The sequence below is a fragment of the Microcaecilia unicolor genome, chromosome 6 (genome assembly GCF_901765095.1).
Source record: "Microcaecilia unicolor chromosome 6, aMicUni1.1, whole genome shotgun sequence".
In the NCBI taxonomy this organism is placed as follows: Eukaryota; Metazoa; Chordata; class Amphibia; order Gymnophiona; family Siphonopidae; genus Microcaecilia; species Microcaecilia unicolor.
The window spans coordinates 44,428,939-44,455,678 of record NC_044036.1 but is presented as its reverse complement, the minus strand read 5'-3'; the positions used below and the strand labels follow the sequence as shown (position 1 = coordinate 44,455,678).

Genomic DNA, 26,740 nt, shown 5'->3' with positions numbered 1-26,740 from the left:
AATAGAGTATTTCATAATAACTCTGATCCCCATCATTAAGAATTAGTTCTACTAAACATACATTTCAACTCTGTATCTGAAATTGTAATGTCATGATTTCAAACTGGTGGCATACTGGTATCGGTGTACCAGGGGCGTATCTGCGTGGGGCCACAGGGGCCTGGGCCCCCGCAGATTTCGCACTGGCCCCCCTCCCCGCCGTCAACCCTCCCCCGCTGCTTACTTTTGCTGGTGGGGGGCCCCAACCCCCGCCAGCCGAGGTCCGACCCAAAGTCTTCATATTTCGTCTTCCTCCGTGGCCATGCTGCAAGGAAGTAACGCTGCAGTGCTAATTCATTGAATCCAATTCGGAGTCTGACGTCGCAGCACGTTGTACGCACGTACAACGTGCTGCGATGTCAGATCCGAACTGAATTCAACGAATCAGCACTGCAGCGTTACTTCCTTGCAGCATGGCCACGGAGGAGTCGGAGGAAGACGAAATATGAAGACTGCGGGTCGGACCTCGGCTGGCGGGGGTTGGGGCCCCCCGCCAGCAAAAGTAAGCAGTGGGGGAGGGTTGACGGCGGGGAGGGGGGTGGAGAGAGGCGGGGTGGAAGGGAGGCAAAAATGTGCCCCCCCTCTCTGGCTCTGGCCCCCCCTACCGCCGGATTCCAGATACGCCCCTGCGGTGTACAAGTCAGTTCACCTTTATGATGGCTTGAAGAGATTTTTGTTGGATGAAGTACTTTTGAGTAAGAAAGTTCCAGGAATAATGGTTAAGCGATGTTTCTCTCTTAACCTATATTGTGTGTGCTAATACTTAACATATTTCAGTATATTTCATGTGAAGTAATGTGGTTGACATATGGCTACTTAGATATGTAGAAATAAAAGCTAACAATCAGATTGTAGGTGACACCTTTTTGGGGGGCTACTTTAGGTAGGGTTACCATATTTTGTCCCCCAAAAAGGACACATGCCCCGCCTTGCCCCCTTTTCACACCCTCGCTCCGCCCCCTGTCACATTTTCCCCACCCCCTCCCCTTACCTTACTACTGTCCTGGTAGTCTAGTGACCTCTTCGAGGCAGGAAAGAGCCCCCTCTTTCCTGCTCGGAGCACTGCCCTGCATGCATCCTTCTTGTTCCTCATCTCGGCACCGACTCAAAATAGCCGCCGAGAGTTGAAGTCTCGCGAGGTCACGTCAACTCTCGGTGGCCATTTTGAATCGGCGCCGAGATGAGGAACAGGAAGGATGCATGCAGGGCAGGAAAGAGGGGGCTCTTTCCTGCCCCAAAGGCGGAAGAGGTCACTAGACCACCAGGGCAGTAGTAAGTAAGGGGAGGGGAGGCTAGCAATCTGCCGGTTTGTCCGGATTTCTGGACAAACGGGCAGGCTGGTGGGTGTCCTATAGGACGGCCCACCCACCAGCCTGCCGTTTGTCCAGAAATCCGGACAAACGGGCAGATTGGCAAAACCCGCCTGGTTGCCCTGACATGTCCTCAAAAAGAGGACATGTCCGGGTAAATTCGGACATATGGTAACCCAAACTTTAGGGGCCCTTGTACTAAAGGGTGGCCTGTAGTGGTGTCAATGCGTGAGATTGCCATGCGCCAAGGCCACCTCTTACTGCAGCAGGTAAAATGGCATTTTCCCCAACAGAGGCGGTAAATGGCCATGCGCTAGTTAACAATTTGGTTCGTGGCCATTGATTGCCGGGCTCCGGCAGTAATCGAGCAGCCCATGGCGCTGCTCGATTACCACTGGGTACGCCTACTCCCGCTAGAAAATAAAAGCTATTTTCTAGCACCAGAACTACTGCCAGGCTCCTGGGAAAGCCCAACGGTAGGGTCGATTCACCACATGCTACCCCGGCAGTAGCCCTACCGCCAGTTGGTAAAAGGGCCCCTAACTGTATCTAGCATTTGAGAGCTCTTCTCCCTTCTGGTCAGTACAGAATAGTCCAAGGATGTTTTTGCCCAAAGATACACCATTGGTGTACATCCAGGAGAGGAGAGAATTGGGGCATCTTGGAGGTTGAAGTGATATAAAAATGTAATTATAAAGATTAAGAAAAACGCACACACACTTAATTTTTGAAAAGCTTGAAATAGCAATGGGGAGCTTTATTTTTGTAATGGTAAACCACCTGTTTGAGTCTGAGACAGTACAACCTTGTCTTATCTCACTCATACAAGAGATTCTAAATTGTGAACAGTTTTGTTGTTTTTTTTAAGACCACAACCCATCTTTTCTATCTATAGAACTAACGGTTGTCTAAGTTTGACCACAAGTTCACATTCTTCCCTTCTTTTCCCCTACTTTGTCAAATGCAGATATTTTAGTATGGGGAAACATTTGGTGAAATTTCAATCGGAGAACGTATGCCATTTATCAAAGGCAATAATGAAATGGACCCATATCTAACATTTTTCATTTAGAAACAGATATGAGTGGTTTCCTGGTTAAGTAATTTGGTATCTTCTTTTTTTTTTTTTTTTTTTTTTGTGAACTGTGAATTGCTCCTTGCATTAAGCCCATTCTGTGCTCCCTGAAACCTGCCCCCTACCTTGAAAAAAGTCCGCTTTTAAAGCCTTCATTGTTTTCAAGTTAGACACCTAGCCAGCTTCAGGAGTTCCTTTACTTGCAGGATTCCTCCGTTGTGGTACCGACTATTCCCCTTTTCCCTTTTAGACAGACTTTGACTACATCTGTATAAAGGCGAAGGTCGTGTCTTTATGTTACTAGATTTATCCTCCACCAATGATGTCATAGATCATTCTGTGCTGTTGAATAGATTAGTCCTTTGGGATTAAAGGGTGCTTGGAATCTTTTCTAGAAAAACCAACAACAAAGGATGAGATACCATACATCATAAACTTGGCAGGCAGAAATGGCCTCCGTACTTAGTGCTTTTTAATGTCTGTCTTTAACCGTGTTTTTTTTTTTTTTTTTTTTTTTTTTTAGGTCAGAGAGTTACCAGCTCTTTAGTAAGGCTAGAAAAGGGATAAATGGATGACATCAGCACAACTGATTTCTATGTTTAATGCCTTGAGGGGCTGCCTTTCTATACTCTGTGACTGAATGTTTGTTTAAATTTAAAAATTAACTCCTATAACACTTGAGTTATTGGTATGAAGCTCTAAGATTACTGTACATGGCTTATCTTCCTTAATGGAAAAGATTAGCCTTATCCATTTCTTAAGTCTGTAGTCTGAGTCATTGGCTCCACACTTATACAATGGATGAACAAGTGGTTTCAGTAATCAGGACATCTTTGTATGCTTTGGATGGTAAAGCAGATACAATCCTATATTTTAAGAAAAGATTTAAGATGTGTTGCTTTAGCACAGTTAAGATAAGATCAGTTGCTAGGCTTCAGCTGGTAACAAAATACAACAGTAAAGAACATAAGCCGGTGGGGTGGGGGGGGGGGGGGGGGTAGTAAGTGATGGAATAGTTACATTATCCATAATATTACATTGGTTGCCTATAATGTTGCAAATTCATTTAAAAATCCTTGTGGTATTCACAGGTTTGAAGGGGTTGCCCCCTTTTATTTAGCCCAGTGGTTGTACAATATTTTTCTACAGCTCAGGAGGTGCACCCTTCCAGTGGCGTACCTAGGTTGGCTGCCACCTGGGGTGAGTCGCCGCTACGCTCCCTCCAGTGCATTGCGCCTCCCTGGCGTATCACCCACCTCCTCCCCTGAAGCGTACCATCCTCACCATCTGAGGGTGCACAGAGCAGTCTCATGACTGTCTGCTCCGCCGGTCCCCTGCCCCAGAACAGGAAGTAACATCATGGGGTCAGGCAGCCGACAGCCGCAGATCTGCGTGACTGCCCCACCCTTGGTACACTACTGCACCCTTCATTTATTTGCAAAAGAGCTTTCTCTGGCATGGTCTCCTTCTGGAGCTTTATTTATAATCTAGTTATTTGTTATATTGAAAGAGACTGAAAACTTCTTCTTCTCTCAGATCAATTAGGGCCCCTTTTACAAAGGTGTGCTACCATTTTTAGCATGAGCTTTGTAGATGCCTGTAAAAGTATTGTGGGCATCTACATGGTTAGTGCACGCTTGAAAGAGATCCCCTTAATCTTGTTTACGATCTAGAAGGGTGGGATTCAATTTATTTTAAATGTATTAAGTTACGTCCAATTAAAAAGGTATCACCTTATTTTCTTTTCCAAGTTTTATTTTTTTTTCAATTTATTTACTCCTTTTTGCAAACTTGTAGGAAATACTTTATGCAAGGTTCTCTTTAAACACATCATCTTCTATTACTCCTGCCCCAACTTTACTACTCCCAAGCTTCTAGCTGCCAACAGCTGGGTTACCTCAGGGCTATTGTTTAAACCCAAGAGTAGTTCCCCAAAAAGCACTCCCCTTTTCCCAACCAAGGGCAGTTTTCAAACTCCTTTTACAACCCAGGGCAATTCCAATCCCCTTTTCTTTTACTCCAGGGCAATTCCAAACCCCTCTTAGGCTACCAAGTTCCAGACTTTACTCTCTCTCTGTCTTTTCCTTCTTATAGTGGCTGTTAGTCCTACTGGTGTGTTTCCAGCCACACCCCTTTCCTGGAACTGCTAGGATGATTAGCTTGGTACAGGCTTGTCCATCCTACGCAGGGCTGCCAAGAGGGGGGGGGCAGGGGGGGACAAAATTCCGTAGTCCCCTCCACCTGCCCCCCTCTGTCCACCACCAGGCCGGGCCCCCCTGAATTCAAGTCATAGCGCCTCACCTCGACCTCGCTCCATGTGAAAGAAGTGCAGCAGCAGCAGTCTGCAGATCGCCTCCCTTCGGGCCTTCCCTCCCTGTGTCCCACCCTCGTCTGACCTAACTTGTGCGAGGGTGGGACACAGGGAGGGAAGGCCCGAAGGGAGGGTGGGACATAGGGAGGCGATCTGCAGACTGCTGCTGCTGCGCTTCTTTCACACGGAGCGAGGTCAAGGTGAGGCGCTATGATTTGAATTCAGGGGGGCCCGGCCCAGTCTCTTCGGCGGCCCTGATCCAAAACCTGGCCCACTAAGTGCTTTTTTTGTGGAGCTTGCTTGGGATTCCTGCTTCCCCGCCATGACTCAGCTCTGTAAACTTGAGCCACACAGTGTTGGAAGTTTAGATTGATAATATTGTTTCAAGTCTCAGACTTGAAACTGTGAGACCAACCTGAACTTCTGGCACCATGCAGCTCTAGCTTGCAGACAGTCATGTCATGGTGGAAGCGGGAATCCCACTGTTTCTTCTGTAACTGAAGCCAAGTAAGGGGATAGAGACTAGATAAAGACTGGGGTGGGGGGTGGGGAATCCGAGAGAGACTGGGTAAAGGCTAGGGGGGGTACATGAGAAAAAGTGAGAGAGAGGCTGGTTGAAGGCTGGAGAGTGGACAACGCACAGTCTTATTTAATCACTATGGGGGAGATTCTACATAAGGCGCCTAAAAAATCGGCACGGAAATCGGTGCCAACTAAGCGTATTCTATAATCGGTGCCTAGATTTAGGCACTGATTTATAGAATACGCTTAGTTGATATTTCAGCACCTAAATCTATATGCATTTTTTTACACCAGCAAAAACGTGGCATAAATCCCAGTGCGTATATTTAGGCGCAGTGGACCATATTCTGTAACTAGGTACGTAAAGTTTGGAATGCCTACAAAACGTCCATTTCCCTGCCTATCTAGCCACACCCCTTTTTGCCTGCGCATGTTAGAAGTTCGGCGCACACTATTATTTATTTGTTACATTTGTATCCCACATTTTCCCACCTATTTGCAGGCTCAATGTGGCTTACATAGTACCGTAACGGCATTTGCTAGTTCCGGTATGAACAAATACAAGGTGGTGTTGTGGTATAATAAGGTTCAAGTCTGGTAAATGCATGGGTGAACTTGGAGAGGAAATTAGAGAGGAAGAGGAAAAGTTAGGATATGTCCATTACTCATTTTGGTTTTATGTCATGTCGCAGGTAGCCAAGATTTTATGTTGAGTCAGTGGGGTAAGCCTTACTGAACAGGTTTGTTTTTAGTGCTTTCCTGAAATTTAAGTGGTCGAACGTGGTTTTTACTTTTGGCAATGCGTTCCATAGTTGTGCGCTCAGGTAGGAAAAGCTGGATGCATAAGTGGATTTGTATTTGAGTCCTTTGCTGCTTGGGTAGTGGAGGTTTAGGTATGATCGTGCTGATTTTGTTGTGTTTCTGGTTGGCAGATCTATGAGGTCTATCATGTATGCCGGGGCTTCACCGTAGATAATTTTATGGACCATTGTGCAGATTTTGAAAGCGATACGTTCTTTGATTGGGAGCCAGTGCAGTTTTTCTCGGAGGGGTTTGGCGCTTTCAAAACGTGTTTTTCCATATATAAGCCTGGCTGCTGTGTTTTGGGCGGTCTGACGTTTCCTTATGATTTGTTCTTTGCAGCCCGCATAAATTCCATTGCAATAGTGCGCGTGGCTTAGTACCATTATAGAATAAGCTTAGCAACTTGTGCAACTAAATTCTAATCAGTGCCAATTAGTGCTCATTAGTGCTTGTTAAGTGCCGTTATCAGTGCTCATTAGCTTGTTAAGTTTCGCATATGCGCGCTATATAGAATTCCAGCGTATTTGACTAAACATGCAGCAAAATATGATGGTGTGTGTTTTGGCCCTCCCCCCCTGAATGTTACAAAATATAAAATGTGGTCCTTGATAGAAAAAGTTGGAGAAGCCTGGCTTAGTACCTTTCCCACCTGGGAAGAAACAGGCTCAGCACTACATTTCCCAGCAGAAGCAGCTTCCTTCCCAGGCTGCATGCAGAGCCTCTCATGTGGTTGGTTAAAGGAATTTTTTGCTGGAACAGATTTCATATTTCTCGAGCAAGGACTTATTTTAACCTTTATTTCTGCTTTTGTTTTGGACCTTTTTTTTTTTACTGGGTATAGATTGTAAGCTCTTTTGAGCAGGGTCTGGCCTTCTTTGTTAAACTGTACAGCGCTGCGTAACCCTTGTAGCGCTCTAGAAATGTTAAGTAGTAGTAGTAGTATAGAAACCAGTTACATCCTAACCATCATGACCCCTGGTGGTCTGAAACAGCTCCTGCATCACAGTAAATAAACCCCACTGAGAATAACGGGGTTTTTACTTTAATTAATGTGCATTAATTTGTACCTGCCAGTTACTGTACATTAATGAATAAGACCCAAAGTTGCAGAACTTTGTACACTTTATTTTTGCACAGAATTCTCTGGTTTATTCAGATCTCTGAGGAGTACCTGTTTACAGCTGTAAATTCTGCCATGTGTTTCCCTTATTTTCAATAAGCATATCTATCAAGGAAATACAGACCTAAATAAAATAAGCAGTATGAATCCCACGTAATAAGAATCAAACATCCAAAAATGAAGACAAATCTTAAGGAAGAGCAGCACCTGCTTAAGGGAGTGCCACTTTGCAAGGCCACTCACCAGTGTATGAACTTAGTTCAACAAAAAGCTAAAACCTGCAGTTATTTCCAGCGTCGGCGTGATGATTTTTGTTGCCTTATTTTGCTAAGAAAAGCAGCCAGCCAGAAACAGGATTGTAGATTTTTGACTTTCTGGCAGTTTAATTTGGTGTAAATATCTAAGATGGTGAGCATAGCCTGCTGTCATGAGATGGACAGTTAGGTCTTGCCTGCACCTACCCAAAATGGACAGATTAGATTAGTACGTGCTTGGAACCTTCAGGGGCGTAGCCAGACAACAGATTTTGGGTGGGCCTAGGCAAGAAGTGAGTGGGCACTAAGTGTTAGTGTTCTCCCCCATCCCAACCACCACCAAAAAAAAATACCTCAGCTGGCAGGGAAATGCTTCTTTCCACCTTGGCAGTCTGCAGCAGGAACGTGCTGAAAACAGAGCATGCACAGGTGCCAGTATCGTGGAGAGTAGCGTTTTCATTGCCATCAGGGGGAAGTCTTCAGCTGGCCAAGCTTGGGATCCTCACCAGCTACTGCTAAACATGTGCTACTGTTGGGTGGGCCTGAGCCCTAAATGGGTGGGCCCCGGCCCACCCAGGCCCACCTGTGGCTACGCCACTGCTTTATCATCACCAACTTTCTAAGATGTTCTTGCACTATTGTATAAAGAGTTTTCTAGTGCTGACCTGTTTTGTTTTTGTGTGTTTGTAGGTTTGTTCTCATGTACTCCACAGTTCTTTGCACTCAGTATAATTCCGCTCTGACCACCACAATTGTTGGCTGCATTAAAGTAAGTTGGATAAACCTTTTACGTTCTGTATATCTGAGTGTTTCTTAAGATTCTAAATATGTGGTTGTACCATTTTACTCTTTATCCCATTCTGTAATATAGTCTTTGATACCTGCTTTCACCAGGAATCCGCTTCCAAATCGCAGCCCCCCACCCCCTCCAATCTTTTTCTGTGGATAACGCTGTCACTCTCCAAGTCCCCTTAGCTTGTAACACCGGTCTCATCTTTTACTCTGTCCCTTTCTTTCTCCACATATCCAGCATACTGTTAAAACCTGTTTACATAGTAACATAGTAGATGACGGCACAGAAAAAGACCTGCACGGTCCATCCAGTCTGCTGAGGTGGAAGGAGGTGTTTCAGAGAGCTCTGCAGACTTCCAGTGGGAGGAGAGTGAGGCCTAACTCCCTCCCCAAGGATGTGGAGGGCCTCTGGGGAGCGTTCCCCAGGACAGGCCCAGGCCATGGGGCCTCTTGGGCTCAGGGACCAGAGGGTCAGGAAAAGCGGTCTCCTCCCTTGCAGTGCCGCAGGGAGGAGGGAAAGGAGCCCTGTGGATAGAAGAGGGCCAGACTCCAAGGGAGGAAGCCGGACTGGTACCCCCCTCGCGGCCGCACGACGTCCAGCAGGTGAGGGGGAGAGAGAGCTGGCGGAGACCCTAGAGAAGAGCTGGTCTGAGAAGGAAAGAGTGGTAATGGAGATCTGTCAAGAGGCCCTGCCGGAGGTGGAGGAGGAAAGCAGTGAGGATAGTGACGATCTAGAGGAGGAAGAGCTTGTGGACTACTGCCAGGATCCAGAGGACCCGGCCAGTGGCATAATTAAAGTGGTGAAGAGAATTAAAAGTACGGAGAAGGAGGTGGTGGACCTGGGGAAGCGAGTCAAAATGGCAAAAGCCCTGAGCAGGCTGGCCCCAGCAGAGCATCGCAAAACCTATATGAAAGAGGAAACCAGGCTGCTTAGGCTTCTCCAGAGAAAAGAACAGCTGCTGAGGGCCCTGAGGAAAGGCCCTGGAAATCCTCTGAGAGAACTCTATATCAACAGAGACAGGATGGCCTCGGGGGGACAGGCCCCGTCAGCCTCGGTACAGTGGAAGCAACAAACAGAGCAGGAAGGAATCAGCCCAGGCTTTGGACCCCAGAACATTGAAGCATCAGGGGAGCTGCCAGGAACTAGCACCCAAAATACATTGAAATTCATGCAATACCTTGCTAGTCAGTCAGGGCCTCTGCAGGCAGCTTCTGGAGTAAGCAGGACTGAAGGTGGGGCTGTGGAAGCCTCATTGAGAGCACCTGAGTGTGGGAGAACAGAACAGGAAAAAAACTTAAACACTAAGACTTTTCACATTGTTGAAACAGAGGCTGCAATTTCAGGAGAGAGACCTTTTTCCACAGAAGTGGTGGTGGAAGTTGAAACAGAGAACTTACCTGGAGAAGAGGAGGTTGTCCTGTTCCCATTGCCTGTAGTAAAAGCAGACGGCAAGGAAAAAATGCCTGGGAGGCCTCACCCACAAAGCTCTGAGGAGCAGGATGTTCCAGCCAATCAGCCTGCAGCAGGGCTAAGGACTGAAAGTGGAGATGTTCCAGCAGGGAGCTGCCTCTTAAAGGAGAATGCAGGAAGAAAGGCAGGTGAAGACAAGGAGTGGTTTTCCATAGAGAAAGCACAGGAGGCCACACAGTGTTCCCCACATAAAGGTTCAGAATGGCAAGGAACTGCGCTGCCGGGTGGCGGGATGCCATGCCCGCCCAGCACATTGGAGCAGGAGGCGCCAGCCAATCGGGCTGGAGGAGCAGGGATGGCCGCAGAGGAGAATGCTACAGCGCAGGAGGATTCCCCATGTTTGGGAGAGCGAGTGGTGCTGGAGTGCGGGAAGCCACTCTTACTTTGCAAAACGGCAGAGCAGGAAGTCCCAACGAAGCAGGACGCCAGAGGGGAGACCAGTTCCCAGGAAAACAGCGGGCCCGCACAGGGAAAGCTGGAGCAGCACGTTGCAAGGAGGGACCCAGCACAGAGAGCAGGTTCCGGGGGGGAAGGAGGGGGGGAGGAGCGGGAGGTGTTTGCCTTGCAGTGTGCGCCAGAAGGAAACTTGACTGGTACCTTTGACTTTGCAGTTGGCCAGGCTGCGGGGGTGCGAGCCAGGGGGGAGTGTTCGGGCCGGGAGGGGAGGGTTGGCTCGGTGGGCGGGGGAGGGGGTCAGGGGCATTGGGAGGGGAACAAGTATTTAGGGGAACCTGCTCTCACTGTCTCTAGCGAACGTTTTGAAGGGGACAATGGCAGGTTTTTTGCTGCAGGGGAAATGGTACAGAAGCACACTGTGAAGGCAGGGGATGTGCAAAGTCTGCTGACAGAAGGGAGAGAAGGGAGGGAGGCTGAGAGGGGAGGCAAGAGAGAGAGGGGGGGTACGGCGCAGCAGGAGCAGGGGGGTCTCAGTGCAGGAGATGGAGGAGGGGGGCGGTGGGGGGGTGCTCCATCCTTTGCGGCGGTAGTAGGTGGGAGGGGCGGGCGCAGGGGGAATGGGGGGGCAGGAAGCATTGGGGAAGGATGGGGGGGAGGGTGGGGGGGCCAGGTTCCCAAAAGGAGGAATGTGATTCAGTTAAGGTGGGTGGGGGAGGGGGGGATGCCAAGTAGGGATGAGGCCCTGAAGTTGGTCTTGGGTTTAGGATTTCTCCCAGAGGACCTCTATGCCTGTATCCACCCGGTGAATATCCCAGAGTATGATGTTAGTTTTCTGACCCAGCGAGGCATGGAGGTCTTCTGGGGAAATACGAGGGGGTAAGGGGGAAAGGGGATTGGAGAAACTTTAGGGCCGTACCGATCAGCAGACCTGACCTGGTGCAGGTAACCCTGCTGGTCCGAAATGAATCCATTTCAGGGGCGGACCTGGCCTTCTGGCTACAGCGGTACGCAGAATTGCGTACCCCCTTGTCCAAACTCCCTGACCCCAGTAGGGTGTGGGCGGGAGGATGGTGTGCGCAGGTTAGGCTGAAGCAGGCAGGACACGTGACCCAGCACATTCCCTCCGCGGCGTTCATTGGCAGGGATCGGATCCTCTGCTTTTACAAGGGGCAGCCGCGGCAATGTCACAAGTGCGGGTCATTCAGACATTTTAGTATGTCGTGCCCAGTACGGCAGTGTGGGAAGTGCGGGTCTAAGGAGCATCCTACGGAGTCTTGTGCATCTATCCGGTGTAATTTGTGTGGGGGTCTGGGGCATGCATTCAGAGCTTGCCCTTGGGCCTCCCATAACGGGGGAGAGGAGGACATGGGAGGGGGCGGTCCAGTTCAGAGGGAGAGGGGGGGAGTGAATGTAGGGCGAGATCAGGTTCCCGGGGTGGGGGGGAAAGGAGCTGCGGAGGGACAGGGAGTGGGAGGTGGGGAAGGGTTGGGGGAAGGGCGGAAGCGGCAGGACGGGGCAGATGAGGGTTGGACGCGGGTGTCAAAAAAACAACGGAAGGTGAAGGGGGTACGGGAGGAAGGGGGAGGGGAGGCAGGAATGGGGATAGAAGTAGAGAACAGATTTAGGGGATTGGAAGATGAGGAAGGGGGTGACGAACTGGCAGGAGAGGAAGGAGAGGATGGGATGAGCCGGCAGGGTGGATTGGAAAGCATGGCAGACGCTGGAAAGGGAACAGCGGGTAAAAGGAAGAAGAAGAAGAGGGAGAAGGTTTTGAGGGACGAAGAGGAGGAAATGGTAGTGGAGGAGGTCGGGGAGGTGGGGGGCAGATTGGGGGGGGCTGAAGGGAGGGTGGGGGAGAAAAGGAGGGTAGGACAGGAGGCAGGGATGAAGGCAAGAGAGGAGAGGGAGGATGGGCTGGAGGCAGGATTGATGGAGGGGGTCGAAGAAGGGGCAGAAGGGGCGGGAGAGGAGGCAGGGGGGGGAGGGTCAGTGGACGACTCCCAAGAAGGGAGGGAGGTGGGCGAAGAAAAGAGGAAGAAGGGGAGGAAGAAAGTAAGGAAAGGGGGGGGGCTTTTTGAGCTAGGGGTCCGGGACTGGGCGGACGAGGAAGGGGAGGGTGAAGGGGAAGGGATCCCTGGAGGTAGTATGGAGCAGAGGGAAGGTAGCCAGGAGGGCGGGGGGTATGGAACGGCACAATGATGGCTGGACTGCTGTTAACATTCGCCACACTTAATGTGGCTAGTGTCGCCTCCCAGAGGGCGAGATGCTTGGCGTTCGATGGCCTCTCTGCCGTGGCGGTGGACTGTTTTCTTCTGCAGGAGACCAGGCTGCGAACGCTGGAGGAGGTTCGGCGGGCAAAGCAGGCCTGGAGATGGGGGCCCTCTATTTGGGGTCTGGCAGGGGAACGGTATGGGGGGATAGGCATCCTCTTCAAAACATTTAAAGTAGAGATCCAGAGGGTGGTGGAGCTGGGAATTGGGAGGTGTCTGGTGTTAGATGTGAGATTGCGGGGGGTGGCTTTGCGGGTGATTAACATCTACGGGCCGCAAAGCAAACGGGGAAGGGCAGCACTGTTTGGGAAAATTCGGCCGTACCTTTACACCTCACGGCAGCTAGTTTGGGGGGGGGATTTTAACACAGTCCTGAGGAAGGAGGATAGGGGGAGGAGGGCGGCGCAAGTAGGTTACGATGGGGTACGGCTAGCAGGGATCATGAAGGGAGCGGGATTGGTGGACGCGCACATAGAGTTTGGTGGTGGGACGCAGGGTTTCACTTTTGCCCGGGGCACTTGTAGAAGTAGAATCGACCGGTTTTTAGTTCGGGGAGGGGCGTGTGGGAAGGCACCAAGGGTGGTAGAGGTTGATTTCTCAGACCACAAGATGGTGCTGGTCGAGCTGGGGGGAGGGGGGATTCACGGATTGGGGAAAGGATTGTGGCGTTTAAATCAGAAATGGTTGAGGGAGGGGGTGTTGTACCAGGAGTATCTGGAGTTTCTGGCAGACCAGGTATCCATTCAGGGTGTCTTCCCTTCCCTAGGGGACTGGTGGGAAGTTTTGAAACACCGCACCAGGGGGTTCTTTCTCCGTCAGGCGAGGAGGCAGGGGAGGGAGGTCACCCGGCTAGGAACTGCTCTGAGGAAGCGAAGGGACAATTTGATTTCCAGGGGAGGGAAGAGGGAGGACATTGAGGCCTTGCAGCAGGAGGTGGAACGGGTACAATACAATCGGTACTCTTCCCTCGTCTATGAGCGGGACTTCGGGAAGCTGCTCAGCCCGAACCCTTATGACTGCTGTAAGGAAAGAAGGGAGAGGAGGGTGGTAGAGGGGTTAAGGGATGAGGGGGGGACGCTCCAGCAGTCTAGGGAAGGTATCTTGCAGGTGGTGGGGACCCACTTTGGGCGGGCCTTTTTGGACCAACGGTTGGGGGAGGAGGCCATGGCGAGGTACATTGAGGAAACCCCAGGGGTGGGTAAGGGGGGGCCTCATCTTCGGGCCTTGCTGCGGCCGTGGACGCTGCGGGAGGTACAGGAGGCCATTGGGGCCTTGCGGCGCAGGACGGCGCCGGGGCCAGACGGACTCCCGGCAGAGTTCTACCAGCAGTTTAGGGATCAGTTGGCGCCAGTCTTGTTGGCAATCTGGGAGGCGGCACGAACAGGGGGATCCTTGCCTGAGTCGATGGGGGCATCAGCTTTGGTCCTTCTTAGCAAAGGCAAGGACCCCCAGGATGTGGCAAATTGGCGGCCGATTGCACTTCTGAACACCGACCGGAAGATCTTCGCTCACATGCTCCTTGCCCGCATGAGGAAGATCTCCGGGGAAGTGCTGGCAGCCCCGCAGGGGTGTGGGGTCCCGGGAAGGGGGGTGCTAGAGGCAGTGGCCTGGGTGAGGGAGGGCCTGGAACGTAGTCGGGTGGGAGAGGGCAGGCTGGTCGTGGCCTTGGACCAGGACAAGGCTTTCGACCGAGTGCAGTGGGGTTTTTTATGGAAGGTCCTAGACCACTATGGATTCCCGGGGGAATGGATCGCGCAACTTCAGTTATTGTATGCGGGGGCGCGATTCTTTCCCCTGGTGAATGGATGGAGGGGGGCGGAGGTGGGGATCTCGGCGGGGGTGCGGCAGGGGTGCCCGTTGAGCCCCCTGCTGTACGCTTTCGCCATTGATCCCCTGGTGAGGAGGCTGGAAGGGGGGGGGGAGGACGGGCTCAGAGGAGTGGAAGTAGGCAAAGGGAATGTGTTGCGAGTCATCGCCTATGCGGACGATATCACCGTCTGGGTGGCGGATCGCAGGGAGGGGAGGAGGCTGCAGGAGACCCTTGCAGCATACTCCCAGGCTTCGGGGTCTCGGGTAAACCTGGGCAAGAGCACCAGCTTGTGGGTGGGGCCAGAGGGACGGCGGTTTAATTTAGGTGGAGGGTTCCCGGATGGGATAGAGAAAATGAGGGTTTTGGGAGTGTATTTTGGGGGAGGGGATTACGGGCGGGAAAATTGGGAACAAAGGATAGCGGAGGCGAGGGAGAAGGTGGACCGCTGGAAGGGGTGGCGGATGCCCATGGAGGACCGGGTCCGGTTGCTGAAGAGCCAGGTGGTCCCCATGTTCCTGTTCCTGAGCTACATCTGTCTCCTGCCGGAACGCTGTTTCACGGCAATTTACAGCGTGTTCTTTCAACTCCTGTGGGGGAACAGGATGAACCCAGTTCGACGTAATTTCACTTACCGGTCGCGGGAGGAAGGGGGGGTGGGAATGGTAAACCCAGTCTTGCTATTCTCCTCCCTCTTCATCCAGTTTAACCTGGGGCGGGCGGGGGGTCTGAATGCCCCAGGATGGGTACACAGTGTTGTCCAGTGGTGGGAGGGATTTTGGGGTCCTTGGTTGGGGGGAGGTAGGGTGGGACGGTTGCGGAAAGGGTTCCCGGAGGGGGTAGGCTACTATAAATCTTTGGTAAAGCTGGTTCGGCTGTGGGACATTACATGGGAGGAAGTTAGGGCAGGACAGAGGGAGATCTGGGTGGAGCGGGTTCGCTCCCAACGCTTCTCCTCTCCCCTGGCTCTTAGGGATGCTCCGGAGCCCGTGCTGAGGCAGGGCCTGCGGTTTATTTCATCCAAACGCATCCCACACAAGTACAGGGACATTGCTTGGCTGTCCCTACATGGCAGGTTGTATGTTAGGGCAAACCTTCGGTGTAGGAACCAGCAGGACCGAGACTGCCCGAGGGGGGAGTGTGCTGGCCGGCTGGAGACCATGGACCACTTCCTGAAGGAGTGTCCATTCTCCATAGCGGTTTGCCGGAGAGTGGCTGCCTTGCTGGCCATCCCCAGCTTCACGTCCTACACCTATGCGGACTGGGTGTATGGGAGGCAGGGGGAGACGGGGCGGCTAGAGCCAGGTACCGCCTTTCTAATCTCAGTTATCATCAGATACTGCCTATGGATGGCTCGCTGCGGGGTGTCCCTGGGCCAGGAGTGCAGGTCTGCTGAGCAGGTCTCCTGGGACGTTGTCCGAGCTGTCCAGGAAGTGGCCCGATGGGAACGGGTGGAGGTGGGGGTAAAGACCTTTGGGGTTTGGTGGAAGCATGTACGCTTGAAGTTGAGTTGAATGTTTGGGGGGGGGTTGGGGGGGACGGTTTTTTGTGTAAAATTTGCATTTTTGTATAAAAGTATAGAGGGGCTGGCTTTATAACTGCACAGTGTAATGTATTGAAATTTGATTTTCCGCTTTCATTTAATAAAGGAATTCTCCAGTCTGCCCAACAATACAAACTCATATGTGCTACTTTTTGTGTATACCCTACTTTGATTTGTACCTGTCCTCTTCAGTGCACAGACCGTATAAGTCTGCCCAGCACTATCCCCGCCTCCCAACCACCAGCTCTGGCACAGACCTTATAAGTCTGCCCAGCACTAGCCCCGCCTCCCACCACTGGCTCTGGCACAGACCGTATAAGTCTGCCCAGCACTATCCCCGCCTCCCAACCACCAGCCCCACATCCCACCACCAGCCCCGCCTCCCAACCACCAGCCCCGCCTCCGGCTCTGGCACAGACCGTATAAGTCTGCCCAGCACTATCCCCGCCTCCCAACCACCAGCCCCGCCTCCCACCACCAGCTCTGCCACCCAATCTCGGCTAAGCTCCTGAGGATCCATTCCTTCTGAACAGGATTCCTTTATGTTTATCCCACACATGTTTGAATCCCATTTCTTTCCCTTTCCTTCCTCAACACTACCAAATTCAAACCCTTAACCACAATGTTATCACCTCTCACTTACCCATGCGGAGCAGGTTGCAATAGTCTATCCCACTAAACTCTTTCCCCATTTTAATCTATTCAAAACTCACCTGCATGACTTATCTTCCACCAGTGCTGCTACACTCTCACATCCTTCCTCTTCTCAAGTCATTTCCCTGGCTCCTGATCCACATCTGCTTATGGTTCAAACTTCATTCATTCTGCAAATTCATTACCTGTCCTCGCTTCTCTCCCTATACCATTCCACAGGAACTCCGCTCATCAATTAAGTCTCTTATCTATGCCCTTCACCACCACCAACTCCAGACTCTGCTTTTTCCATGTTGCTGCTCTGCACACCTGGAAAAAACTTCCTCAGTTAGTGTGTCATGCTCCCTTTCTGGCCCTATTCAAATTCATTCTTAAAAGCCAATATTATTGAGGCTGCTTTTAAATCTTAACATCTTATTCTCCTATTCCTACCCATGTTGTTGTTGACCATTCCCATAATAATTGTAACTTTCTTTCCAAGCACTCTACCAAAACCCTCATCCACACCCTTGTCACCTCTCGTTTAGACTACTGCAATCTGCTTCTTGCTGGCCTCCCACATAGTCACCTCTCCCCTCTCCAGTCGGTTCAAAACTCTGCTGCCCGTCTCATCTTCTGCCAGGGTCGCTTTACTCATACTACCCCTCTCCTCAAGACCCTTCACTGGCTCCCTATCCGTTTTCGCATCCTGTTCAAACTTCTTCTACTAACCTATAAATGTATTCACTCTGCTGCTCCCCAGTATCTCTCCACACTCGTCCTTCCCTACACCCCTTCCCGTGCACTCCGCTCCATGGATAAATCCTTCTTATCTGTTCCCTTCTCCACTACTGCCAACTCCAGACTTCGCGCCTTCTGTCTCGCTGCACCCTACGCCTGGAATAAACTTCCTGAGCCCCTACGTCTTGCCCCATCCTTGGCCACCTTTAAATCTAGACTGAAAGCCCACCTCTTTAACATTGCTTTTGACTCGTAACCACTTGTAACCACTCGCCTCCACCTACCCTCCTCTCTTCCTTCCCGTTCACATTAATTGATTTGATTTGCTTACTTTATTTATTTTTTGTCTATTAGATTGTAAGCTCTTTGAGCGGGGACTGTCTTTCTTCTATGTTTGTGCAGCGCTGCGTATGCCTTGTAGCGCTATAGAAATGCTAAATAGTAGTAGTAGTAGTAGTCTAATTCTCTTATTTGTCTTGTTTGCCTGTCTTGGTCAAATTGTAAGCTTCACAGAGTTGCGACCATCTCTTGTGTGTATCTACTAGGGATGTGCATTTGTTTGAAATGACATGGGAAATATCATCAATGAATGTCGTTGCTTGTCATTTTCAAACATGGAATTTCGCTTCTTTCTGTCGCTTCTTTCTCTTTAACATCAGCAAAATTCGCCCTTTCCTCTCTGAGCACACCACCCATACTCTCGTCCATGCTCTCATTACCTCTCGCCTTGACTACTGCAACCTACTCCTCACTGGCCTCCCACTTAGCCATCTATCCCCCCTTCAATCCGTTCAGAACTCTGCTGCACGTCTTATATTCCGCCTGAACCGATATACTCATATCACCCCTCTTCTCAGGTCACTTCACTGGCTTCCAATCAGATACCGCATACAGTTCAAGCTTCTCCTTCTTACCTACAAACGCACTCAGTCTGCAGCCCCTCATTACCTCTCTACCCTCATTTCCCCTTACGTTCCCGCTCGTAACCTCCACTCTCAGGACAAATCCCTCCTCTCAGTACCCTTCTCCACCACCGCCAGCTCCAGGCTCCGCTCATTCTGCCTCGCCTCACCCTATGCTTGGAATAAACTTCCTGAGCCCTTACGCCAAGCCCCCTCCCTACCCATCTTCAAATCCTTGCTCAAAGCCCACCTCTTCAATGTTGCTTTCGGCACCTAACCTTTAGACCTTTCAGATCTAGCCTGCCCCTATTTGACTGACTGTACATTTGTCCTTTAGATTGTAAGCTCCTGTGAGCAGGGACTGTCCTTCTATGTTAAATTGTACAGCGCTGCGTAACCCTAGTAGCACTTTAGAAATGTCAAGTAGTAGTAGTAGTTTTTTCATATGTCATTGAAAGGGAGCACTCTTTCCAAATAGTGTACTATTAGGAAAAAGTTTGCCCTCCTTTCAGAAGACTGCAAAGTGCATGCACTCTTAGCAACGTTGCTCCTGTAACAAAAAGATACCAAAAAAACCTCCAAAGAAACTTATCTGGAAATGTCATGACACAAAAATTCTCACACTACACACCCCTGATATCAACAGCACTGCATGCACCTAGCAGCACTGTAGAAATGATAAATGGTAATAATAGTATTTTGTCCCTCACCTCTCCTTGGGCAGCAATACCCAGGAAGCTGAGATTTGCTGGCACAAAGATCTCATTCTCCAAGATGCACTCTTGGAGTTACTAGTAACTTTTTTTTGTTTCACAGCACACGCACCCCCCCCCCCCCACCCCGGCCATACATTTCTTTTGCATCCCCCCCCCCCCCCTCCAAAGCAGCATGGAGTCCTACCTTGTCTGGGAACAGAGCATCTCACTTCCCTTGCAGCTCCAGTGACAGCCAAGCCGCCTCCTCTGTGTCTAGCTTATAGCCTTTGCCGGGCCCTCAGCTCCTCTCACATCCTGCTCCATCCCCGCTCAAGCCTTCCCCAGATGGAGAGCTCCAGCTGCTTCGTTTGCAGCCTCCAGTACTTCTCACCCTCCAGCAGCAGCGGGACCTGGGAATCGCTGTTCCTAGAGGTATCAGCTCTCATGGTACAGCTGCTTCCACTGCTAGAGGCGGCATGCCGGGGGAAGGCAGGAAACGGCAGTGGTGTGTACAGGCTGTTAATCTGCATCTTCTTCCTCAGGACCCCGTGAGTTCAGCGCAGCACATCAGGGTGCTGCAGTGCACAGTTTGGGAAATACTGTACTGCAGCCACCATTCCTTGTTGACCTTGACTGGCCATGATGAATGAGAACTTGGCCAGTCAAGGGTCAACATGCTTAGGCCTGGTGGCTGCAGCCCCTCCAGGTCAACTAGTACAGTATTTCCCAAATTGCACGCTGTGGCACAGGGGTGCCATGGAAGGAGATGCAAATTAACAGCCTGAGAACGGCACTGCCGTTTCCTGCCCGCCCTTGTCATGCAGCCTCTAGCAAGGGAATATCTGTCACATTGCAACCCATGTTCATACTATTTAAGCAAACCTAGAGTGTTATGTAAGAGAACAATGCAAAGTGAAGTTCTTTTTTTTAAAGAATATTGGCAGCACAGGATAAGAGCAGGGGAATGTCATATATTGATAGGATTAAGCATTCAGACAGCCAACCAATTATAGTAGATGGATGACTGATGCTATAATCTTTTTGGCTTTTCTATTGTAGTATTAAAATTTAAATGAGCTACTTGTAGATCTGCTAAAATGTTATTTCTTCAGATGTAGAGGATTTAGCTCAGGCCTTTTTGGTAGTAACTCAAGGCAAAGTTACATTCAGACACAGTAAGTATTGCTTCAAAAGTAACAGTACTTATCCTTCAAGCTGGGCTCTAGATGTTCTAACTTTGGCTTTTTCTCATTTTATACTAGTATATTACATGTTTTAAGATATTGATAGGTATTTAGAATCCATAGTCACCTTGACTTGCTGAAATGGCTTGGTATGTTGTGTGAGCCTGATACTTATACATACCTTGGATCTTGCTGCCTGACCAATGATGGAGCCTTTGTCCCTTGGGATGTCTGAGATTCTCTGAGAGAAGAGTGATAGGTTATCAATCATAGGAACGGAAGGTTCTCTTCATGCAACTGACATTGAAAACAGCCTGGTAAAACAAGACACTGTCCTTTTAATGGAAAAACATCTATATTTAGTATAGCATTTAAACTTAATTGATTCAAAAATTGGGTAAGTTGAAATGTTCCATCCAGAATCGGTTACTTTCCCATTTCTTTGTGGATGTATTCTGGATGCCCTACTTTCGGTGGCATTTGCACCCGTTGCAGAGCTTGTGGGGAGTCCTGGAGTCGAAGCCCTCTGATCCTTCACCAGCTCTTCAGGGACTAGGAGTGCCTCTAGGGAGGGAAGATGAATTGTCTTGGGAGCACTTTGCTTTTGTCATCTTCCTCAGACTCTGCTGTGAAAGGACACTGTAGAAGAAATTGGTTGAAATATCCAGAAATACGCATAAATGTATCTAGATCTCCCTTCTTCTCAAGATCACTGGTTCTGAAACCTATCCTGAGGGATAACCAGCTAGTTGGATTTTCAAGCTATCCACAGATGTACATGAGAGAAATTTCTTTTGACTACTACCTCTATTATATGCAAATATCTCGCATGCATATTCATTAAGGCTATCCTGAAAACCCAGCTGGCTGGTGGTTCTCCAGGTCAGGTTTGAGAACCACTTCTCTAGGAGATCTCTAGATAATCTTCAGAACAAGTGAAATGTGTAAGTAAAGGCAAATATTTAGGTCATCTTTCATACACATACAGAGCTGGTGTTTCATACTGAACTCAGTTCTGACATAGTAGTAAAGATATATTTTTCTCTAGAAGTTCATATGACGTTTGTAGGGAAATATGTACAAAACCAATCATTTTTTTTTTGTTCTTTGTTTTCCCCTTTCAGAATATATTAATAACATATATTGGAATGGTTTTTGGCGGGGATTATATTTTCTCATGGGCAAACTTCCTTGGATTAAATATTAGGTAAGTACATCTCGGGTTCAACCCCACCCCCAGCCCAATAGCTCTGTGGCAAGTGCTGTGCATTTCCATGCAAAAGGTCCCCGGTTCAGTTCTCAAATGATATTTTCCCTACCCCATGTGGGTGTGCAGTAGAGATATTGGGGGAGAGGAGGGAGTGTCCTGGATATTAATTTATAGTAGTAGTAGTAGTATTAAGGACAACAGCTAGTAGCCAAATGGACTTCTTCTGGAACCTCTGTTAAGGACTCATGATGCATGGCTTTTGGCCTCAGTAACAAATATTAAAATAGAGGGAAGCTTCTGAGTTGTGGTGAGTGAAGGCTCCTGGTTCCAGAATCCCAGTATTGGCTTCTGACTCAGATGGAAGAACAGAGTGAAATGAGGAACTAGCATGTACAAAAAGGGAAATGTTATAAAATGTAATGTTTTATATTTACAATATGCAGATGCCTTCTGTTCTCCCACCGTGAACTGAAAAGTAGATCTAACATAGAACAAAGAAATGAAGTGCCCGGAGTTTTATAATTAATTTACAACAAAGTTGCCATTGGTGAAACAGTGTTTTTATAAAACTGATAACTCGCTATGAATTTGTGCCTGTGACTCAAGATATGTACTGCAGCTGCAGGCCAATAGGGGACTAGCATGTAAAGAAAGTTACAGGGTCACAAGGTTTTTTTTTTTTTTTAAGTGGTGGAGGGAGGGGAAACAGCCATTTTCCTCCTCCTTAGGGCTTTTTTGGTGCCATGAATCGTCATTTACAATTACCTAGGAATATCGTCTGCATTTTATCCCTCCCAATGTACTTTTAGTCTAGTCATTGCAGTGATGACACATAGCCAGGGACAATGCATCAGAACATCTTACAGAATCCTGTAATCATGGGCCTTAAATCCAACTACAATGCACTCCGCTTTAGTGCAAGGGCTCCGGACCAAAATTCCATTTGCACTTATCTGGAGCATGCACATAACCAAAGTTACCGTATTCAAAGTATTATGTAAGTAATCACAGAGCCAGTGTAGCGTAACTTATTTATCATTGCTATTGGACAGTTATTAATTATCCAGCACTTTGTTAGGGTATCGCCGTCGGCATAAATTTTAGTGTTCTAGAGAAGAAATAACTTTTTTTTTCTTTTTACCTGGTGAATTGCACACCATGTGAGTATCTCCTGGCCCATGATACATGAACTTTAGGGAGGTTTTATCATTGAGAACAGCATGTATAAGGCAGGGCCACCGAAAGGGGTGGGCGGGGGGGGGGCAAAATTCCCCGGGCCCGGGCTTCCAAGGGGGGGGGCCTAGCACCGGGGTCAGGCTGCCGGCGCTGCAGTCCCCGGTCTCACCTGCCTACCTCCACGGCTCCAGGCCCCCTTCATTCAAAGCGGCAGTTGCAGATTGCGTCTCTTCTGGTCTTCCCTCCCTGTGGCCCGCCCTCGCGGAAACCGGAAGTTACATCAGACGAGGGCGGGACACAGGGAGGGATGGCCAGAAGAGACACGATCTGCGACTGCCGCTTTGAATGAAGGGGGCCTGGAGCCGTGGAGGCAGGCAGGTGAGACCGCGGACTGCAGCGGCGGGGGGAGCGGCAGGGGGCGGGAGCGGCGGGGGGAGCGGCAGGGGGCGTAGGCGGGGCAGCGGGGGGGCCTTGCCCCAGGCCTAGCCTAGGCTCTCGGCAGCCCTGGTATGAGGAGGAAACTGGTAAATTTGGGGACTGATAAGGTGCGAGAGGAGGAGAGGCTCTAACGTCTCGGGAGAGACTTGTCCCACAGAACTGGAAACTTGCTATTTATAAGACTGAAACTGAAAGATCAGCCATAAACTGTAATAATTAGCGGTCCATTGCCAATCTCCCATTTTTAGCAAAAATTGCAGAATCAGTTGTTTTATTCCCAGCTTCAGGATTTTCTTACCAAGACAAATGCATTGCATCCAAACCTACCTGGTGTCGTTCAACACCATAGCACCAACAGAACTCTACTATGTATCACTACTTACATACACTACCACCTTGATCAGTCAAAATTGGTTCTCGTTCTTTGTGGCTTTTGACTTAGCTGATCATTCTGTCTTACTGGATGGACTACGCCATCTTGGACTTAAGACACTGTTCTTGCATGGTTTACATCTTACCTCTTGAACCACTATTACACAGTCTAGTTCAATGATACTTCATCAGAACCCTTTTCACCAGCCTCTAGATTCCCACAAGGATCCATATTAGCCCCTACTCTCTCTCTCTCTCTTTTTTTTTTTTATATTTCTTGCACCCCTGCTAACTCTTGCACAATCTCTGGATTTTACAGCATACGTATATGCAGATGATATTCAGATATTGTACACTCTAGACCCCTTCACGGCTCATCAGATCCACATTATTAAACAATGTCACTAATTACAGACCAGTTGCTTCCATCCCCTTATTGATTAAGGTAACAGAAAGTTGGCCATCAATTCACGGAATATCTTTTCACATTTAAACCTTTACATGGATTCATGACCATGTTACAGTACTGAAACAGTTTTGTGGCAAATTTGAGGAAAGGAATTAGCTTATGGAGAAAGGTTCTAGTTTGATATTTTGAGTGCTTTTGATGTAGTTGACGATGTCATATTACATTTGCTAGGTCACTTCAGAATTTGTGGTGATGTCCTTAACTGGTTCCAGGGTTTCCTAATGGCTAGGTCCTAGCAGGTAAAATTCTGGTTCTATCTCATCCCCCTGGACTCCTGACTGTGGTGTACCTCAGGGTTCTCTTCTGTCTCCCATTTTATTTAATGTCATGATGACACCTTTAGGGAAGGCTATTGTAGGCACAAGGGTTCCATTCCTTTGTTTATACGGATGATGTCGCAATTAACATCCTTTTTACATGACTCGTTCAAGAAATTCCGTTAGTGGTTAAATCAGGTTTAGACCTGATAGCATCTTGGGCATGTGACTTCAAATTAAAATTGAATAGGGACGGCTATCCTGAGCTGTTTTCTGTTCTTTACCTTTTATTGATGCCCCATACTAAAAGGGAGGGAGTAGTGAGGGTGGTTCCTGGACCTTTCAGATGGACCAGTTCATCACTGGAACCACAAACCTTGCCAGAGTCATAGTTCCTTCTGTGGGGCAGCATGAAGGAATGGCTGCCTTCTAGAGACATGATATTTCAGTCTTTCCTCTGCAGCCGAGTACTCCACTATGTCCAGCGTCATCAGGGGCTTCTTTAATGTGGCTAGAGAGTCCAGAATTTGTGGTCATCTCGGCTGCATGCACAGGTGAGACACCAAAGGACACTACGAGGAAGTCTAACAATGATGGAGCACTGACTGTGCTGTCAATGGAAAGTTTATGAAAGCTCTTGCGGGACTTGAGACAAATTAACACAAATAACTGACTGAACTCGTTCTGAATCCTAACAAGTCAAAATGTGTTCTCTTCACTGGTGAAATAAAGCATCTGTTGTACCCAATCTTCTCTTCTCTACTCCTATTCCAATGGAATCGACTACAAAAATCTTAGGTGTAATCCTTGACAATTCCCTCACCTTCACACGTCTGATTACGGCAGTTGTAAAAAGATAATTTTTAAATCTCGGACTGATTCGCTCCATAAAGTTCCTATTGCCTCTCCCATCATTGAATATCCTAGTTCATTCCTTAGTCATTAGCCAGTTAGACTATTGTAGTGCTCTTTACAATAGACTCAAGAGTAAAGGACCTCAAAAGAGTGCCACTGATAAGAACACCGCTATCAAATTGATCACATAACCCCCCCCCCCCCCCCCAAAAAAAAAAAAACATTGGTGCATTGGTTACCATAATCTCACCATATCACATGCAAAACTCTACTCCTGGTATTCAAAATCCTCTGGCGATCCTTTATATCTTTCACGTTTTTAACCACCTGTTGCCCACCTAGATCTCTTAGATCATCGCAGTAAAAATGCCTACTTGTACCTTCTTTCAGGGAAATTATTCACGATCGTACTCATAGTTCAGTTTTCTCACTTCAATGCCCTGAGCACTGGAACATGCTTCCGCAGCACCTTAAATTACATTCCTTTCTCCAACAATTCAAAGCTGACCTTAGGACATTTTTATTCAACGATGCATACACTTGATAAAGACACCTTTATCTCATCAGACGTACCTAGGTTTAAAAAAGGGGATGGGACTTGATATACCACCTTTCTGTTGTTACAACCAATGCAGTTTATGTATTATATACAGGTACTTATTTTGTACTTGGGGCAATGGAGGGTTGAGTGACTTGCCCAGAGTCGCAAGGAGCTACAGTGGGGATCAAAGTCTGCTGTACTAACCACTAGGCTATTTCTGTAGGTTCCTGGAGGGAAAGTCCACAGTCTGTTATTGAGTGGACATAGGAGAAGCCTCTGCTTGCCCTGGGATTGGTAGCATGGAATGTTGTTACTGTTTGACTTTCTGCCAGGTACTTGTGACATGGGTTGGCCACTGTTGGAAGCAGGATACTGGGCTAGATTGACCATTATTGGTCTGACCCAGTATGGCTATTCTTATGTTCTTATAAGATTGGTCTGGACAGCACAGCTCCCCTCCTTTTGTATTAATCCCCTTACTGTCCTATTAAACTTTGTAGTTTGAATCCCCTGCCTTCCCTACTCTGTCCTGTGAAGTCTTTCTATTCTATCCTTTTAGCTAGATTGTAAACTGCTCAGATAACATTGTTTGATGGGCGAGATAGTAAATCTCTAATAAACTTGGAAACTTGGTGTTTGTTTACTTGTTCTAGACGAACTGCTTTTATCAGATTTCAGATTATAACTTAGATTAACTATTACTGGATGTCTAGAGGAATTCTTACCATGTAAGGTGCACAAGCGAAGCCTTAACATTGGGAGTGGAATGCCAGTATCTCAGTTTCAGTCACAAGGAGCAGGCAAGTCTCCTGGAAGGTCTTCAGCACTTGCCTGCCCCTTGGGATTTGAAACTGCGATATTCCTGCATCACCTCTGAGGGTAGAAACGTGGGTAGAGGACTCCTTTATGCCTTAGTTGGAAACTTGACTGAGACAGAAAAATCTTTGCTGGACTTACTGCTTGAGCTGACCAAATAATCTGTTTTCTTTTCTTTTTTTTTTTTGTCTTCATCAAATGTGTTTCTGTAGTATCGCTGGAAGCTTGGTATACTCCTACATCACTTTCACAGAAGAGCAACTGAACAAGCAGCCGGAATCCAGCAACAAGATGGACATGGGTGGAAAAAGTTCTGTATAACTGCAGTGGCTGAAGATCAGCAGCAGCCATTCTTTGTAGTCTGATCATTGGAGGTGTAACGTTAATTCAGTGTGACTTTAGAAAGAGCAACTTGTGACTTTGCACAATCTGATAACCGATGCCTTTAAAAATATATATATATGTAGTTTTTTAAAAAATAATTTGAAAGCGATAATGTAACAGGCAGCAATTGAGTAGACAATGATGTAAAATGATTTTGTAACAGATTGCAAGAGATGTATTTTTAACTTCCTCTCTTCTGCTGGATTTCTTTTTCTGATCCTAGCAGTGGGAGTTTGCATCTCAGCGTGACAAGTTTCATGCCACAAAGATGTATGTGAAACATTGAGTCTTTGACTCTGAAATAGTAAATCCAGGTGCATGTTTTTCCAAATGAACTTTCTGTGGCACAGGTA

General features: G+C 48.5%; 1 protein-coding gene across 1 annotated transcript in view; it reads left to right on the top strand.

The window, feature by feature from the left end:
- Positions 1-26,474, top strand: part of SLC35D1 (solute carrier family 35 member D1) — an 82,681-nt gene extending 56,207 nt beyond the window's left edge. Inside the window, exons 10-12 of the mRNA XM_030207194.1 lie at positions 8,126-8,204; positions 20,994-21,076; positions 26,216-26,474. Of these exons, the coding sequence (XP_030063054.1) occupies positions 8,126-8,204; positions 20,994-21,076; positions 26,216-26,324 (271 nt within the window). The 3' untranslated portion in view covers positions 26,325-26,474. The remainder of the gene's footprint in view (positions 1-8,125; positions 8,205-20,993; positions 21,077-26,215) is intronic.
- The last annotated feature ends 266 nt before the right edge of the window (positions 26,475-26,740 follow it).